The sequence below is a fragment of the Balaenoptera physalus genome (genome assembly GCF_965194825.1).
Source record: "Balaenoptera physalus genome assembly, chromosome: 1".
Lineage (NCBI taxonomy): Eukaryota > Metazoa > Chordata > Mammalia > Artiodactyla > Balaenopteridae > Balaenoptera > Balaenoptera physalus.
Genome location: NC_138882.1, coordinates 151,591,142 through 151,609,774, shown reverse-complemented (window position 1 = coordinate 151,609,774; position 18,633 = coordinate 151,591,142). Strand labels below are relative to the sequence as shown.

The window sequence follows — 18,633 nt, the reverse complement described above, 5'->3', positions numbered from 1 at the left end:
CCCATCTGTACAACTGGTACAGCAAATCCTGCTGAGCCCACCTCCCAAGGGATACCAGGAGCCCAGAGGCAATACACGGAAAGGGCTCTGTAAACCACAGAACCTTGTACAAGGCAAACGGCCTGTGTCCCCAGCTTCTTCCTGTCTGATGTGGGAATAAAGATCCTAGTGCTGCCCTCCTCCTGGGAGTAGCAAGGCCAGAATGGGACATGAACAGACAGAAAAATGCCTTGAAGAATATAAAGGGCAGCAGGAACGCAAAGGCAGGGCTGTCGAGGTAATGATCCTCACTGTATTGATGTGAGGTGAGCAGGGCAGAGCTGGGGAAACTGAGGCCCAGAGGGAGCTGTCACACAGCTAGCTGTGTCAGAGGCAGGGTCAGAACAAAGGCCAGGCCTCCTGGCCACGTCCACACCAGCACCCCAACCGGGATGCTCAGCCCTGGCTCCTCCAGACCTTCCAAGGGGGTCTATGTCTCCTTGAATTCTCCCAAAACATGGGGAAGAAATCAGCTTTTTCCTTTTTTTAGAGTGAGCCCTGCCCGACTGGCAGCAGAACCCACAGGTAACGGGGGAAGACCTGTTGCAGAGCCAGGGGAGCAGCGACGGGGGTGGGCAGGGTGCAGGCCGGCGGGCCAAGTGTCCCATTGGACATGAGACTTTTCATTTTAAAACGGGGGCGGTTCCAAGCCAGGCACCCTGCGTGGGAGCAGGTGCTTGGTAATGCCAAAGTGCGGGCAAACATGGGGGTGGGTCTTTGCACCGAACAGAGAGCATAACCCCTTTCCCCCTTCATCCCGGCGAAGCTTGGCCCAAGGCCCCACAGGCCCCAGCGGGGAGGAAGTTCTGGTCTAGCTGCCGTCTCAGGGTCCTGTGAAGCCACGTCTGCCCCCAACTGCAGCACAGATGTGCCCAAGGAAAAGGGGAAGGAGACATGGGTCCTCCACCCCTTTCACTGCCAAGGAAGCTTGAGGTTCAGAGAAGCCAACTGCCCAAGGTCACATATTGAGTTGGGCGGCCAAGGCCTGCTTTTCCATCTGCAGATCCTCCCCAGATCCCAGCAGGGCACTGGCACAGAGTAGGCCTGCAGTGGATGCTGGCGCTCAGACTCGAAGGCTCCAGTCCACACCAGGCACTTCTCGGAGGCTCACAGAAACACCACGTGCGAGCGGGCACGTGGCACAGGAGGGTGCAGCACGAGGGGCAGAAACACAGCCTGGGGTGGGAGGGGCGCTGGGCGTGTGAAAAGCCAAAGACCCCCACCCGCTCTCCTCCCTTCCCTGCTTCTCCACAGGCCCTAGCCAGGTCCCCCTGCCCCATCCTCCTGAGGCCCGTGGTCTGGTGTGAACCACACACTCTTAATCGGACCATCGTGATGCAGAGTGGCAAGGATGGAGATGGAAGGAAACACAGGGACGGGGGAGCCCAGAGGAGGCCCTGACTCAGCTGGGGTGTGAAGGTTCCCTGGAAATGGAGACTCTTGAAGCAAAGTGGGGCTGGACAAGCAGAGGAAGGGCCTTCCAGGCAGAGGGACCCACATGTGAGAGTGTGATGATGCCCCTGTGACATCAAACACATGTGGGGTGTGGCTGGAGCACAGAGCCATGGGGTTTGGGGGGACAAGTGGATGGTGAGGTCTGCAGCAGGAGAGATGCCAGGTATGTGTTTGGGCGTTGAAGGGCCCTGAATGTTAGCAAGCAGACTATCCTGTGAGTGGGGGACGTCCCTGTAGGACGCTGAGCAAGGGCAGGACAAAGCTCCGCGTGTCTGAGCCCTCGGGGCAGAGCGGAGAATGGACGGGAGGGAGGGAACAGAGACGAGGTTGGTGCTGCTGCCGTGGTCTGGGGAGGCTGAAGTGGGATGGGGAAAGGGCCTGGACCGGCAAGTAGGAGGGGAGGATCAGGCCTTGGTGGCCGTTAAAGGTAAGGGAGACGGGGGCTGTGATGACTCCCAGGTTCCTAACCAAGGCCAGGGCAGTATCCATGCTGTGGACTGGCCTCAGGGCAGAAGAGGTCCAGGCACAGCCCCCAGTGCCCGTGTGCCCGGCCACAGGTCATCGCAGGGTCTGGGCACTGCCACCTTGCTGACCCGGAGACAAGCTGTCTACAGAGGTGTCACCTTTACTGCTGGCCATGGCACATCTGTCTTCAGCCCCCCACTTCCTTGGGAGGTAGGTCACGGTTACAGAAAGCAGCCAGTATTTATAGAGCCCAGAGTGTGCAGCCCACCAGGCCCCAAGAAGCAGTGGCCAGAGAGGGGATAGGCCTTACCCGAGGCCACACAGCATGTCAGCTATCACAGGCCAGGAAGGGACACTGAGCAGGCTTGGAGTGAAGGTAGGGGGCAGTGTTTGTCAGCAGAGGTCCCAGAAACAGAGCTGGGAGCTGGGTAGGGCAGGAGCGTCACAGGAGACAGATTTGAGATTGAAAGGAAGACAGATTTTGTAACAGGAAGGGCTATCCAGGGACAGAAATAGCTATCAGGTTGCTTAGTGAGCTCCCTGTCCCTGAAGGTATTCAAGCAGACAATCCCCCCCTCCCCAACTCCAGCCCCTGGGTCTGCTGAGGGGATTCTTGCATCGGGATGGGGATGGGGAGCCTGCTTTGGCCAAATGAAGATGCTGCTCCAGGGCTTCCCTGGTGGCGCAGTGGTTGAGAGTCTGCCTGCCAATGCAGGGGACACGGGTTCGAGCCCTGGTCTGGGAAGATCCCACATGCCGTGGAGCAACTAGGCCCGTGAGCCACAACTACTGAGCCTGTGCGTCTGGAGCCTGTGCTCCGCAACAAGAGAGGCCGCGACAGTGAGAGGCCCGCGCACCATGATGGTAAGTGGCCCCCGCTTGCCGCAACTAGAGAAAGCCCTCACACAGAAACGAAGACCCAACACAGACAAAAATAAAAATAAATAAATAAATAAAAATTAAAAAAAAAAAAGATGCTGCTCCAGCCCCAAGAGCCACAGCTCACTCATTCATTCACTCAACACACATTCACCAAGGCTTGCTCTGTGCCAGGCCAGAGGCAGCGGGCACCAGGGGCAGGTGGAGCAGAACAAGAGAAACCTCATCTCTCAATCTTCCCCACCCCCATCCAGGGGCGTGAGGCCAAAGCTGGGCAGGGGGCAGAGGACGGAGGCCCTGGCTGCCCACACTCCGTGTCACAGGTCTGAGGGGCTGGGCTCCCTTATCTTCCTGGGCACATTTGGGGCACGGGGCCAAGGGCTGGGCAGGATCAGACACAATGCAACCTCCTCCTGCACCCCACCCCTCCTGGAGGTCCCCAAGGCTCTGGGCTCATTTCCTAATGAGGTCCCTGGAAGGACTCTTCCTAATTAAATTAGGACAGTAAGTTATGGCCTGTGGCCGCGGGGTAAGAAGCAGGGACAAAGGTGACTTCTGGGGGCACTCCCTGGCCCCTCCCAGCCCACCCAGCAGTGCAGCAGCCTGGCATGGGAGGGGATTCCTAGAGGACAAATGGGAGATGGAGGTTCAGAAAAAGAGGTCAAAATAAGTGGAGCAAATCTTGAATGGAGCACTGATCACGTCCAGACACTATTCTTGGTGCTTTTCCTAAACAAACTCATATAATCGTCCAACCACCTAGAGGGTTAGGTGTTGATGGCTCCATTTTAGAGAGGAGACAAGTGCTCAGAGAGGTGAAGTAACTTGCCTAGGGTCCCACAGCTAGGAAGCGGTGAAGGATGGACTCGATCCCAGGCAGCCTGGTTAGAGGCCCTGCTGTTATCTGAGTCACAGTGGAGTCGCTCATGGATGAGGCAATGCAGAAGCAGTCAGACGTAGGGGACCTGGGGGGCTTCCCACCCCCATGTCTATGGCTCCCACCTGGCCGCACAACAAGCAGAGGTTTGGAGTCAGACCTAGACAGGGGTCAGGGAATCTGAATTTCAAAAGCTGTCCAAAGTGACTCAAACTTCTGATCCAATCCTCACAGGTGGGAAAACTGAGGCCCAGGGAGGAGCAGAGACTTGCCCAAGTCCCTCAGCAAGTCAGCGACAAGGTGAGGCTACCTGGCTCCTGGTGTGGTGAGGGTGAGAGCCTGGGGGGACTCACTCGTAACGGATCAACAGCGACAAGGGCTCAGGCCTCTGCTTCCAGGGGGAGAACTCAGTGCAGCATTTGCAAGTGTGGGAGAGGCCAAAGGCCAGGGAGAGGGAGGGCGAGGGGTCTGGGAGAAGGGGTGGCAGAGAGAACAGGGGCTCCAACCACACGGCTGGCAGACCTCTGTGTCCTGGTATGGCCCAGTTCCCGGTGTAGGAAGAACCGACTGGCTCTGTGAGACCCAATGAGGCTTCAGATACTGTACCCAGACCAGGAATTGCTCATTACCCGCGTGCACAGAGCAGGAGTCTGGGGTTCAGATTCGAGCGACTTGTCCCAGGCCTCCAGCTAGGACGTGGAAGGACTGCAGTGGAAACCCCAGTCTAGCCGACACTGGGAGGCCATGTGTCTGCCTTGTCCATGCACCTCCAAGAAGCAGGCAGTTGTGCAGATGGGGGACGAAAAGAGGGGGAGACATGAGAGCATTACATATGCAGCATATTTAAAGCCTGGGGCTACAGGTATTAAAGAATTGGCCTGGTCAGACTCAGCAAAAAAGTAAACAGGAGGAAACCCCCGAGTGGATATAGGTGCTGCTAATAAACAGTTGGTTCCGGCTTTGCAAATACGGTTTAGCCACATCCCCTGTGTGATGGGTTGGATTTCACAGCCCTTGCTCTCTGCTCTGGGCCTTCTGGGCCTCAGGGAACGGGGGCAGCTCCTTGGACCGCCACGTCTGGGTCCTGGCCATGGCGGAGCTCCTGCGAACTCCGTGGTTCTCAGGGGGAAACAAAAGAATCCCAGAGAATTGGGGTTGAGAGGGGCCTGGAGATGCCCCGCTCCCAATGAGCAGAGACCCAAGAGGGGCAGAGACCTGCTGATGGCCATTAGGTAAGGTAGGAGCAAGGGTGGAGCTGAGGTGGGCCTGGTCTCTGGGCCATGGCGTTTATATCAACCTCAGCCCTCTGGGTGGGGCGTGGGTGGGTGCAGACAGCGGGCTATAGGCTGAGGCTTGGAGGGGAGAGGCTGCCATGGCAGGGGGCAGGCTGGGAACAGAGACTGCTGGCACCTCTCCAGCTACAAATAATTCCCCGCCACAAACAGCCCAGTGGGGGGCTTTGGCTTTGCCTTGGCTGGGCGGCCTTGGCCAGCATGGGAGGAAGAGCGTCACCTTGTCCCTGCAGCCTCTGTGCATCCAGAACAGTCACGTCCCTCCTGGTGCACACCCGCTCTCTGCACACGCACACCCCATGCACACGCACGTGTGCCGGTGCACATGGCCGAGTGCGGCTCTGAGGGTGATGGGGGCAGCAGATGGCAGCTCGGGGTCCAGGAAGTGGAGAGGGAGGGAGGGCGGGAGGAGCACTGGCGTGAATATCCCTGGATTCACGCCACCAGGAAAGCCCACCCCTGGCCTCCAGCTATTCATACCAGCAGCTTAACCTGGGCCAACGGGCCCTTCCTGCCTCTCATCAGCTGCCAACTCTCTGATGTTAAACTGGACCCACTGGTGAACCAAGGCCCCCTCCTAGATAACTAACTATGCCAGGCCCGGATGGTTAACCAGCTCTCCTTGGTTCTCTCTGCTTAACCAGCTCCCCTAGGCCACCCAGGAAGCAGCCACCCTGGGGCCCCCGGTGCAGATGGCAGCGGATGAGATGATTCCTAAGGTCCCTCCCGGCCCGAGAAGCTGCTGTTCTCCCAGGCAGCCGAGTCCTCCCAACTGGCCAGCTGACCTACATCTCTCCTGCTGCTATTTCAGCAACTGCCCTCTTGTTATGTCCTTGGAGGAGGAGAAGGAAAGCTGTTGACGGTCGCTTCTACTTGGCGGGGATCACGGGCTGGGGAAGGGGAAAGGGGACGCTCACTTCAGGGCCAGGTCTGGGCAGAACACTTTACATCAGCCTGCACACCTCTGAGAGGTGGGCTCATCACCCCCATTTCAGAGACCAGGGATCTAAAGCTCAGAACATAAGACCCATACCAGGGACCCTGGCTAGTGGGTCACAGGGCTGGTGGCCTGACTCCATTTTTCTCCATCACTCCACTGCATCCAATGCAGTCACGGGCACAGGAAGAAGACAAAAGGGAAAGTGGCCCAAGGAACCTGGGTCTTAAGGCTGAGTTCTGGAAGTGGACCCTAAAAAGCCCAGCTACCCTCCATCTGCCTGCCTGGAATCCACCCACAAAGCCAGGTACACTCCTACCAACCCTCACCAGGCATTAAGGAGCTCGAGGGCCACAGGTCCCCCTCCCCCAGGCCAGGACTGGTCCTGAGCCCAGCTCCAGGGAGAAGAAATCTGCTCAGAGTGCTGGTTCCAGTGCAGGTGGAGCAAGGACCAATGGGTAAAGGGGAGATGAAGTTCAGAGAGGGAGAGCCCCTCACGCAGGGTCACACAGCAAGTTAGGGGCAGGGGCAGAACAACTTTTATAAAGCTGTGGAGGAGACAGATTCTACAAATATCTTGAGAAAAATGAAGACCAGTTATACTCCCTTCTGTTTTCTTTGGTGGGGGTGGGGAGTCCTTGGGGCCAGAACACAGTTGTCCCTTCTCTTTGCTTTGTTTTGTGAGGCCTGGATCTGGCTACTTTGTCTGCCCCACGGGGCCAGGGTGAGGTGGCCCTGTGCTCAAGGAAGAGGGAGGTCCTGCGGGCCGCCAGCCTGGCTGGGAAGGGCCATGGGGAGTCAGGGGGTGTTGTGAGATAGGAAAACATCTCCTTGAGGGAGAGCGACAAGGTGAGGATGAAAACGCACATGCTCAGCCATGCCTTTCCTAGGACTTTCTCTTAAGGGAAGAACCAGACAAACGCACAAAGGTGTAGTACTGATATTCACCCCAGCACTGTGTAGAACAGGAAAAAAAAAAAAAAAAAATATATATATATATATATATAAAACCAACTAAACACATGTCTCTCAATAGGAGACTGTGTCATTAAATTAGGGAAGATTCATGCAGTGGACTACTATCTAGCCCTTTAAAACGATAATACGTATCTACTGTTACTGACACTGAAAGATGTGCATGATGTGGGGAGAAAACAACTGGCATAACACACGCTCGTTTTGCAAAAACACTCAAAAAACAAACAAAAAAAACCCCCAGAAACACACATGTTCATGCACATCAGCTCGCATGCAGAGAATGCAAGAACACCTCTGGGAGGACAGGCAGCTCCCACGGTGGTATAACCAAGGGGGACTCCTACCTTCCTCTTTTCCCTTTTCTGAATTGTCTGTGTGTTTTCTTTTCTTTAAATTACAAGTATGAAATTACCTTTATATAATCGGAAAAACTTACTTCCGTTGGAAAAATAAAGGAAATCAATTGAAGTGAGTTTCAGCTTCAGCACTACCAGTAACAGGCTGTGTGGCCCCAGGCGAGCCCCACGCCCTTGCTGAGCCTCACTTTCCTCATCAGGAAAATGGGGGCGATAATGAACTCCTGCACCACCTTCCTCCCAGAGCAGCTGTGAGGCACAAACTGGAAAAGGCCATACTGTGGTTCGAATAGGCTGAGAGGGCCGGAAACTGAAATAGTCTCCAGAGTGGCTGGGGTAAAGTCCCCTGTGGCATCTCAAAGCCAGTGACCAAGGGAGGGCGGTGGTCACGTTGACCATTCCCGTGTACTCCCAGACTGGCAGACCTCAGAGAGGCTTTGGGCTGCCATATCCAAGGGGCAGGTGCGTGGAGGCCGTGAGGGGTCATGGGAACTGTGTGGATCTAGGAGCCCCATGGCCCTGCCTCTCTGGGTGACTCTCCTAGTCACTAGAGGGTGTTCCAAGGGGCCTGATAATAAGCTGGGTTCCTCACCCCCAAAGCAGCCGGCTTGTGGGCACCTGGTCTGGGCCCTGCCAGGGTCAGGGAGGTCAAACCAGGTGCAGGGGGATGGGGGAGCTCACAGGCAGGGCCCGCTCCTGAGCCACTCCAGCCAAGGGGCTATTCCTAGGGCCTGTGACATACACTGGCTTGTAACAGGAGCCATGGCGAGCACGACTGATGATCAAAACTGCCACCTGGGGCCGCGCTCATGCTTGGGGGCACCCAGGGGCCAGAGCTGCTCAGGAGGGAGCCGGTACACCCACTGGCAGGGGCTGGCAAGGACGGATGCCTGGGGTACCTAGACAGGAAGGGCGGTCGCAGCACACCCCAGGCCACTCCCACTGCAGCTGTGACTGGGATGTGTGAACGTGTATCTCTTCCTTTCACCTGTGCCACAATGCAGCCGGACAGGCATGGCCCAGTCCTGCCGCTGACCCGCTGGCCTGCCTGGGGCAAGTGACTTCACCTCTCAGAGCCTCGGCTCTTTCCCTGTGAAGTGCAGTGATGATGCTTCCAGGCACCGGCTGAGGGAGGTCTTGCATGAGAAAGCCCCCAGCAGTGAGCATGCTCATGAACTCTTACTATAGTTAACAATTTTATTTTAGACGAGTTCCCAGCGATCTGGGGGTGGGCAGCAGGCCGCAGCCAGGGGCAGTGTGCACCTGCGGTCCCTTTCTGTGTGCAGGAGCCAGTGCCCGCCTGCAGCCTGAGAACACCTTGCTCCCTGGTCCAGCAGGGAAAGGAAAGGGCGGGAGGGGTGGCAGCAGGTGGGAGTTGGGAGCGTACTGTTCTGACTCAGTCCCACCCAGGAACGGAGGACACCCTTGTTCTGAGAATGGGTCCCCGCTGACACCTGGAGCTGACGTCCAGCCACCAGGGCCTCGGTTTCACCTTCTGAAGCCTGGGGCTGGGAAGCTCCCAAGTTTGCAGGGTGAGCACTGAGAGGCCTGCGTGCCCAGGCCCTGTGTGACTGTGGATGTCACTGGTGCCCTCGGGGCTTCAGGTGACCCAGCTCACAAGAGGGGGCCTGACTATGGTCCCTAAAGGAAGCCCAGCTCCCTTCTCCAGCTTCAAGGACCCCTCAGGGCCTTCTCAGAGGCCCCTGGGTCCCCTACATCTGACCGATATCAGCTTCTCACCCGCAAAAGTGGGTGACATTTCCTCAGTCCATTCATTCATGCACACACCATCCCTCAAATGCCTCGGCTCTGGGCCAGGCCCTGTGGTCCCCCACCACAGACACTCCCAGCAACCACGAGCTCCTACGATGAGCTATTACAAGGGTGCACAAAGCCATGGGCATCCAGACACAGGAGAGGTTAGATCACACCAGGAAGACAGGGAAGGCTTCATGGACGTGGTTATGAGCTGGGTTTTGAAGGATGGGTAGAAGCCAGGGAAGGACAATCCAAGCAGAAGAAAATTATGTATGTATGAGACCTAGAGTCAGCGAATTACATGGGGGTCAGAGAACCAAAGTCCACATTTTGGATGACTTGGGCTCTTGGCCTTTTCTGAGGAAGGATGGTAATATTGGAAACGACACTCCCTGAAGTCATCTGCATCAGAGACATATCACTGGGTCCTCAGTTTTCCTATCTGTACAATGGAAACAGTACTCACCACCCCACAGGCAATGGCCAAGGAAGGCCCTTGGAAACTGTGGAGGGTCACACTCATGGGGGGTGCTGGACAAGGGGGGCCTTATGTTGGGGCTCCATGTGGTCTCCGAAAAAGACGGTCCCTCCTAGACAGAAACCTGTAGCACAGGGAGGCATCACTGGACACTGCAGCCCCTCACCCTCTTCTTCCATGACCTCTGAGCCCCAGGCCCTCTGACCCCAACCAGGTAGACAAAGCTCAGAGAGGAAGATGCTAAGGAAGAGTCCAGGCTCCAGAGTGGACAGGCCTGGGCCAAATCCTGGCTCTAGCACTCAAACATCATGACATTGGCCAAGTCACTTCTCTTTGAGCCTCAGTTTCAATCATCTTTAAAATGGGAATAATAAGAAAACAGCCCTCACAGGGTTGTGAGTAGTAACGTTAATGAATTTAGATTGTCCAACATGGTGCCAGGCATGGGGGTAAGTAGCCAGTATCTGTTATTAGTAATTCCCTCAAGGGAGCTATTTATTTTGGAATCCCTCGTGCTCAGCACAAGGCTAGCAGAGCAGACAATGTGGAGAAGACAGATCTGAGACCGAGGGGAGAACAGGGACATGTTGTGGGAGCTCAGGGGCTAGGGAGCAAGAGGACAAGAGGTCAGGGAAGGCCACCTGGGGGAGGTGGCATCTCCACCAGGCCTTCAAAGACTGGGTGATCTGGGCATGCGGGCATTTGCAGAGCGGGTGTTACCAGTGCTGCTGAGATCCAGGGCCCCGAGGCCTGGCTGCCCAGCCCCTAGAGCAGGGCCTCATACCCTCCCCTAGGCCCAGGACTGGCTTCATGGGGATGGCAGTGGCCTGGGGGTCTGACCACTGACCCTGGGCCAGGAGACTTCCACTTGGTAACAGCCCTGAAGGGTGGCACAAATAAGCCTATACCCTCCTGCTCCATCAGCCCTCTGGGTCCTCTCGCTCCTCACCCTCTCCCTGGGGGCATCTCTCTGGTTTCACCTGCTGTTGCTATTTCCCCAAGGAGGGAAAACTGTCAAGTCAGCTGCCTGCAGACAACCGAGAGGACTAAGCCAACCAGCCCTGAGGCCTATTGCACTCAGAACCCCCAGCAGGCCTGAGAAAGCCCAGCGGGTTCCCAGAGGGGAACTCCGTCCCAGGAGAGCCCCTGGGAAGCCACATGGGAGAGTCTTCAGAAAACACTCCCAAGGCCTGCTGGGGCCAGCCGCGGAGACACTGACCTGGCCCTAGTGAAGGGAGAAGCTTAGGCCCTGCGGGGCAGAGCCATGGGGGCTGTAGGGCTTCCTCCCCGTCCCAGGCACAGACAGGTCTGGAAACCAGCCTTGGGACAAGCGTACGGCCTGAGGGAAGCCTTCCTCTGCCCCACCCAGGGCCCCGGCCACTCATTCACTGAGACCAACCAGGCCTGTTTGATTCATTTCTTCCCCCAGGCCCTCCCTAGGTACCTTTCTCCACTCCCAGGTCCATCTCAGGGCCGAATGGCCTTGAGACCACCTCCACTGTGGCTGGGGAACCCTCTGGCTGAGGCACGCCTCAGCTGCGGGAGACTTTGGATCTCGGGCTAAGCAAATGTGGGCAGGAGAACCAGGGGGTCCTGGCAGACAGGTATCTAGAGACCTCAGTGAAACTCCTCCTCCAGGAACGGACAGACCCACTGCCATTCATTGAACACCTACTGCTTACCAGGCACATTATCTCACTTAATCCTCATCACTGGGAGGGAGAGACTATTATCACCTCCAAGGCCATTCAGCCAGAAGTCACAGTTGGGATAGAAAACCAGGAGTATCTGATTCAAGGCCACATTGAGTTATTCCAACACACATCTCTAAGTCCCCTCTTTCGACTCCTGTATCTCAGCCCTGGGGAAAGAGGGTAGCAGGGAGGGCTTTCTGGAGGAGGTGATACCTGCACTGATGACTCTAAGATGACAAAAAGAAGGTAGCCAGGTGAGGGCGCAGAAAGTGTTCCATACAGATGGAATGGCACGTGCAAAGGCCTAGCAGTAAGAAGCAGTAGGAGGGCCAGAATGTGACAGAAGTTTGGTGTCACAGGTTCACAGGAAGAGCAGGAAGGGGCTGGAGGGCAGTAGGCAGTGGAAGCTGGTCACAGAGGGCCAGATGCAGAGGAGTCTAAGCTGACCCTATCCTATGGGTACTTGGGAGCTTCAGGAGGACTCCGAATGGTGGAGCTGGTGGGTCAGATGAGGAAACCGAGGTTCAGAGAGCGCAGCATGATCCGTCAGATGACTCCATCCAAAAAAGGACACGAAGCTGGGCCTCGTGTCAGGGGTGTGAGAATGGCCTAGGCCAGGCGGCACACTGAAGACCAGATGCGGGCTTGCAGCCCCAGCTGGGAGCTGTGGCCGAGCTTTAATTATTTACAAGGCTGCTTCCCAGCAGGCCTCAGCACTCCTGCAGCCTGGCCTTGCCAGCTAATGAACTCTCGGCCATGGGAGACCTTGCTGCGGCCACTCTTTATTAAAACTGGAACGGAGGGGTGATGGGGGCTGGGAGAACAGGGCAGCCTAAAGAAGCCTGAACAGGTAGAGGAAACTGAGCATACGACCGGTCCACCTGTCTAAGCAGTCCATCCACACGGAGAAGCGCAGAGTTCTTCCCAGAGCTGGAAGTGGAGTGGGGGGGTTGATGTCCCCTCAAGATGGGGAAACAGAGACCTGGGAGGACTTGCCTGAGGTCGTCAGCTAGTGCTTGATGCAGCACAAGTTCCATTAGTTGGGTGCCTGCATTCACACCCCAGCAGTTTCAGTTTCAATTAAAAATCATACACCTTAACCCCTCTGTGCCTTTGTAAAATGAGGAAGATGCGGGTACTTCCAAGAGTCACCCCATTTTATAGACTTGAGGTGCACGAGGTGATACGTGTAGAATCTCAGCACAACTCCTGGTCTGCAGCAAGTGCTCAGTAAGTGTTCACTGTTGTTGCTGTTACTACTCCGGGGGCAAAGGGCTGGCTGGAGACCAGAACCCGTCTCTGCTCCCAGACACTAGCAGCAACAGGAAACTGAGGCCAAGGCGCCAGCTGGCCTACGTGACCCAGGTGCAGCCAGGAACTCCACCCCTTCCCCTGGCCGGGCCGCCCCTGGGCTTCCAGCCCCTTCCTCCACTTTGAAGGCCCTTTGAGCTGGGAACTGAAACCCCATGAGCCTTTCCCTTCCCCATCCTCGTCAGCTCTATCTGTGTCTCCAAAAGGCCAAGTCCCGTCCGCTGCGGGTAAGTTTCAGCACTTAGAAGGTCTTAGTTTGAGTTCCAGCTCCAACCCTGAGGAGCTGTGTGAATTTGGGGGAGTCATTTCACCTGTCTGAACCCCAGTTCTTCCTCTATAATGTGGAGACTGCATCACCTATTTTTAAATGGTAAGCTCTGAGGGAATGGCATTAGTTACCATCTTTCAAGGCCTGCCTAGCTGTCTCTTCCTCCAGAAAGCCTTCCTTGGCTTCTTCCACATACAAGCTCCCTCCCTCCAACCTCCATCAGCTCTCAGAATTTATGGTCTGCATTCTGGCCCCTTTGGGAGCTTGAACTCATTTTGCCCCACAGAGACTTCACTTACAAATGGCAATCCCCATTTTGCAGGCCGAGAGGTATAGAGACGGGGTGATTCAGGCCCTCTCACAGGGTGGAATGGTTGGAGTGGTCCATAAGGCAGGGAGGATGGTTCCAAGAAATGCAGCTCAGGCAGGTGGCCCAGAATGGAGAGAACTCCCCAGATGGGGAAGGAAGGGGTGACAAAAGACCATTTTCCAACACCACGCCGCCTCATACAGCCACCCAAAGCTCCCACCCCTTTCTTCAAGATCTCTCTTTCTGGCCCCTAGGGGTCCCTTTCTAAAGACCTTGGTGGTGTGAACACTCATCCATTCCCTTCTCTTCAGCAGCCCCATGTGAAGACTTTCTATGGGTATAACTGATGGTGGAGCAACAGCTACCCCCCATTTGGCAGATGAGGAAACAAGCCCAGAAAAATCCAGTGTTGGGGACGGATACTTGACACCAACAGCAAAGCCCTCAACGTCGGTTGCTTTTGTTCACTAACTCTCTGCCTGTGACTCCACCCCATCCATCTCAGAATGAAAGCAGGAGCCCAGAGTGGCCATCAGATTGGCCCTGGTCCCATCTGGGGTCACCCAGCCACCTGCTACTTCACTCCTCCATCTTGCCCAGAGCCTCGATGGAGATGAAAAGCACCCGGATCACCCTCCTGGGTCCTTCTGCCCCACACTCCCACTGGAGCAGACAGTGCCCCTGAGCTAGGAGGCAGGTGGACACCCTGACCAAGTTCTGTCACTCTCAGCTGTGTGACTTTAGGCAAATCACTCAACTTCTCTGAGCCAGAGTCCTTATCTACAAAGGGGGATGACAAGAAACACTTCTGCTCTTCACAGCCACCCCCCCACAAAACTGTTGTTATACAGAGCCAGGGATAAGGTAAAACCAGCCCAGAAATGCACAGTTTCCACTTCCCCGCCTCATCCTCAGCACTCCCACTGTAAGGGAACCACAGAAGAACAACTCCGGGCGAGGAGACTCACTATCACATTTTACCCTGGCTCAGGCATTTTCAGAATTTCAATAGCATTGGGAAATGGTTAGGGTCATAATTAGGCTAAGAACTCTGGAGTCAGGTGCTTAAATTTAAGCTCCTACTTAGCAGCTCAACAGCTGTGGAATAACTAACTTAATCTCTCAGTGCCTTGGGGTTTTCTTGTTTTGTGTTTTTTGGTTTGTTTTGGTGTATAAAATAGGACTGCTCTGAAGGTTACAGGAGTTTATATAAGATAAGCACTTACCACAGTGGTTGGCACACAGCTAACAGTCGGCACATGTTAGTCGCATCACTTTCAATTACATTCTAGAACTGGTCTTCAAAACCAGGGCAGGAATCATTAGCCCAAGTGGTCAGGAGAGGAAACTGAGACAGGAGGGAAAGATGTGCCCATGTCACACAGCCAAATCTGGGTTGGTCTGAGAATGAACCTGGAGGCTGACTGGCAAACCCCGAAAAAAAACACTATAACTCAACAGACAATGCCTGTCCAGGTGGTCCCTCTACCCTTCTTGCCACTGCGTGGTGCTGCGGGCCTGTCCACCTGTTGCCCTCCTCCCACAGAACCTGCACTCCCTGGCCTGCGGGGTGGGCCTGTTCTCCAAAGTGTTCCAGTGCCTGGCATACAGCAGGTGCTCAGTAACGATGAATGAATGACTGCCCGCGTCTGTGTTTTTGCAGAGTCTTGTTTATCTGATCCTGGAACTATACTCCTTCCACTGTGGCAACTGCTTGCTAACTCGCTTCAGGTCCCACAGACATCAGAAACCGTATGCACCTCACGAAACAGCTTCCAAAGCAGTCGCGCCCGGGTGTACAAACACCACACTCAGCAAAGGCGGCCGGCCACCTGCATGTGACCATGGGTTCACGCGCGGCCTTGGGATCCTCACGCCCCTTCCAGGAAACAAACTCATCCTTCTGGCCCCCTCCTTCCTGCTCTGCCCCATGACTCATGCCTCACTCTGGCTGGCAGGAGAGAGCAGTCAGCCAACCAGGGTGGCACAAGAAAGGTCTTCACCATGACTATGCAGAAAAGCAGCGGGCGCCAGTGCCCCGCCTGCACCTACTACCCAGGGGAGGCGCGGGGGTGTGGCCAAGGCGGGGCCAGGGCAGGGCCCCAACGCCAAGGGCGCCGGAAAACTGCACACCGGGCCGTTCCACGATTGGCCTGCTCCGGCCACAGGGACCTATGGGGTGGTCCTCGCACAGCCAATCAGGAGCCCCGGGGAGCCCATTCATTCAAAAACCCAGCAGGAAAAGGAGTGAGTCTAGGCCCAGAGTTGCCTGGAACTTTGAGACACGCGCGCGTTCCGTGGGGCCTAGGCAAGAGTCCCGGAGGGCCTGATCGCAGAAAGCTAGACGCTTGCAGGGACCGTCGCGTCGCCGCCCCACAGTTCCAGCCCAGCAACCCGGGCGTGGCGTGCCCTCCTCCCGGGCCTTGCTGCGCCGGGCTTCGCCCCCGGCTCCATCAGGACCTGCCGGCTGCCCAGAACCCTCTGGGTCCCTAAGTGCCTGGAGGGAAGGGGCTCCCGGGAAGGTTCCCGGCTGCAGGCTCCGGCAGTAAAGGTCCAGGCAGGTGGGCCGGTGGCGGCTGCAGCCACGTGGACGCTGAGCAAGGCGTCCCCCACCTTTCCCTCCCTTCCCGGCCGGCCACTCACGGCAGTCATCCTCGTCGCTGTTGTCCGAGCAGTCGTCGTCCTCGTCGCATCTCCACACAGAGGGAATGCAGCGCTCGTTCCGGCACCGGAACTGGTCCTCTTCGCACTCCTTGACCGACCCTGTGCGGGGGAGAGGGGACGTGAGCCGGATCCCCGGAACAAGCGATCCCGGCCGCGGGGAGGGGTCTACTGAGTGAAGGAGAGGGCCCGATGCTGAAGCCAACGACCTGGAGGCCTCTGGCACCCTCGATCAGGAAGGAGGGCAGGATGGTAAGGGTTCCTGGGATGACGGGCTGCTCTGTGGCAGGCACACACAGTCGGTGTCCCACCACTTGGGTATGCCCCCCATTCAGAACACTCAACCGCACACACGGCCCTCAGTGAGAGATCCACGCAGACACAGCCCACAGGGAGCCCCTGAACACGCCGCGACACGCGCACTGGGCGCTGCGGGCACATCCGCCTCGCACGCAGCCCCTCTTTCTCTGCCACACGCAGGGGTCGCCGGAAACGCATTGTCAGGCGGGGTAGTCTCCGGGCTCCGCTCATCGCCGCCGCGGAGCGCGTGTGTCAAATTAACGCCAACGGCGAGAATCACACAGCCCTCCCGAAAGCATCAGTGATCACCCCCAGCAAAGTTCCCGGCCTGCCCGGCCCCCACGGCGCCCATCCCCCAAGAGCAGGTGCCGGAGGGCAGAGCCCACCACACTGGGAGCCGCGGGGGCGGGGGTCTTGGGCAAATTAAGGGAGAGCTGGGTCCCGAGGAGCATATCCCACCCGGGCGCCTCCCTGCCAGGCCCAGGCTCGGGGGCCCCGGCGCAACCCGCCCCCCGGCCTCCGTGCCGTGCTTTGTTGGCCGCTCCCGCGGCGCAAAGCCGGGCCGGGGACCGGCCGCACGCACCTTGGCCGCCGCGCAGTGGATCCGCCGCCGCCTCGAGATGCTGAAGCTGCAGCAGCAGCAGCAGCAGCGCCAGCGGCCGGAGCGCGCCCCGTTCGGGGCGGCCCATGGCGGGCCCCGGGCTCCGGCCGCCGCGCCCCGCGCACCCCGTGCCGCCGCCGCGCCTCAGCCCTCCGAGTCCTTGCCGCGGCGCCGGGGCTGCCGCTGCCCCCGCCGCCGCCGCCGCCGCCGCTGCAGCCCGCCCCGGCTCCTCGGCTGCATTTCAAGCAGGTTCCGTGACGCTCGGCGGCGGGGCGGGCTCAGGCTGGGCGCGCGGCCCCAGGCCTGGGCTGCCTCAGCCTGCGCGCGCGCCCCCTCCCGCTGCCGCCTCCGCCCCGCGCTCCTCCCGCTGACGCCTCCTTTCCCTCCTCCCTCATGCCCTTGGTCCACTTCTCCCTAGGCCCGCGCTCGGTGACCCTGCTCAAGGCCCGCCGCGTGCTGGGCGCTGCAGACGCTGGGATGAGCCAGGCGAGGCCCCTACCCCCAGAGGTGGCAGACGGCCCAAGGGAAGTAGCACAGGCTGCCTGGAGGAGGTGACATGCTGATGGGCGGCTGAGAGAGGCCTAGGAGTGAACCTGGGCGGGAGGGGAGGTGATGTTCCTGGGTGCACAGGCCTGGGCATGTGCACACGGAGCAGGGATGGTAGTGGACAGGGATTGGGGTGCCAGGATTCGTGTGATCAGGGAGAAGCTGGGGGAGCAGGAATGGACCTCTGCACTGCTCCAAGACTCCAACCCGGATATTACACATCTGTGTAGCTGGTTAACGTGCCTATGTTGCATTCTCATGTGAGAATTCCCACGGCCAAGGATGTGAGGCAGGTGGCTTGGGTCTGGCGCACAAACTTGATTCATTCATTCTCATTCAGCGTTCTGCTGGGCCAGGCAGAGGGGCAGACCATCAGGGGGAACTGCAGGGACGACAGGGTAGTCCTTGCTGTGATGGAGAAAGGCAGAGACTGTGGGACCCCACAGAAGGGACGCCTCATCCCTGCTAATAGGGGACGCACACCCAGGGCTGCTGTCTGCTTCTGGCATGAATAAGACCTCTCCCCTGGAAGGTCTCAGCCCCATCTTATCCATGCCAGGGTACAGGTGACTAGATTTTAGCTACCTGCTGGTAAGCAAGGCCCAACCAGCCCAGCCTTTTTGGACAATGAGTTCTGAGGGCACTGGCCACTAAAAGAGACAGACTGGAAGGTGGCTAGGCCCAGTGTAGGTCCACCCTCCCCTCCTCTCTTGCTGCCTCACCTCCATGGCAGAGGGGCAGAAGAAGGGGCTTCAGGAGCTGTTAGTCTCAGGCCTGGAAGCCACTCTGTCTCATCAGCAGTCCTGTTACTGAGCCTTGTTTCTTCCCACAGAGGGCAGCCCCTTAGCAATTCGGTCATCCAACAAGCACATCCCAGCTCTGCTCTGTGCCAACCCTGGGCCTAGGAGTGCCAAGGTGAATCAGACATGGTACCAGCTGGATTGGTGGGGAGACAGACCATCCACAGACAGACAATGAAATGCAAGCATGCTTTCAACAAAAACTTATGGAGCACCTCCTATGTGCCAGGCATTACCCAGGGATACAGTGTAGAAATAGATGACGTCCCTCTTTGCTCTCCTGCACCTTACATCTTAGTTGGGAGAGACAGACACAAAAGCAAGAAAACAAACAAGAAATGATAATAATTTCAGATCATCATAACTGCTATGGAAAAAATAAAGTAGGGTGATGTGAGAGTGATGGGAGGTAACTTTAAAGAGGTGACCAGGGAAGGCCTCTCTGAGGAGGTGACATTTCACTGAATGGCAAGAAGGAGCCTGCTGTAGACTGAATGTTTGTGTCCTCCCAGAATTCATATGTTAAAACCTAATCCCAAATGTGAGGGTATTTGAAAGTGGAGTCTTTGGGAGTCAATTAGGACATAAATGGGATTAGTGCCCTTATAAAGGAGGCCCCAGAAAGATC

General features: G+C 57.2%; 1 protein-coding gene across 25 annotated transcripts in view; it reads right to left on the bottom strand.

Moving 5' to 3' along the window:
* The window catches only part of LRP8 (LDL receptor related protein 8), a 78,501-nt gene extending 61,468 nt beyond the window's left edge, over positions 1-17,033 (bottom strand). For 4 of the 25 annotated variants that reach the window (XM_082428962.1, XM_082428978.1, XM_082428980.1 and 1 more), the window contains exons 1-2: positions 16,642-17,030; positions 15,741-15,860 (exon numbers count right to left, since the gene is read on the bottom strand). In XM_082428962.1, coding sequence (XP_082285088.1) covers positions 15,741-15,860; positions 16,642-16,747 — 226 coding nt within the window. In that variant the 5' untranslated portion in view covers positions 16,748-17,030. Of the gene's footprint in view, positions 1-15,740; positions 15,861-16,641 lie in introns of all 25 variants that reach the window. The other 21 variants (XM_082428971.1, XM_082428983.1, XM_082428979.1 and 18 more) reach the window with 14 other exon arrangements.
* Between the last annotated feature and the right edge of the window lie 1,600 nt (positions 17,034-18,633).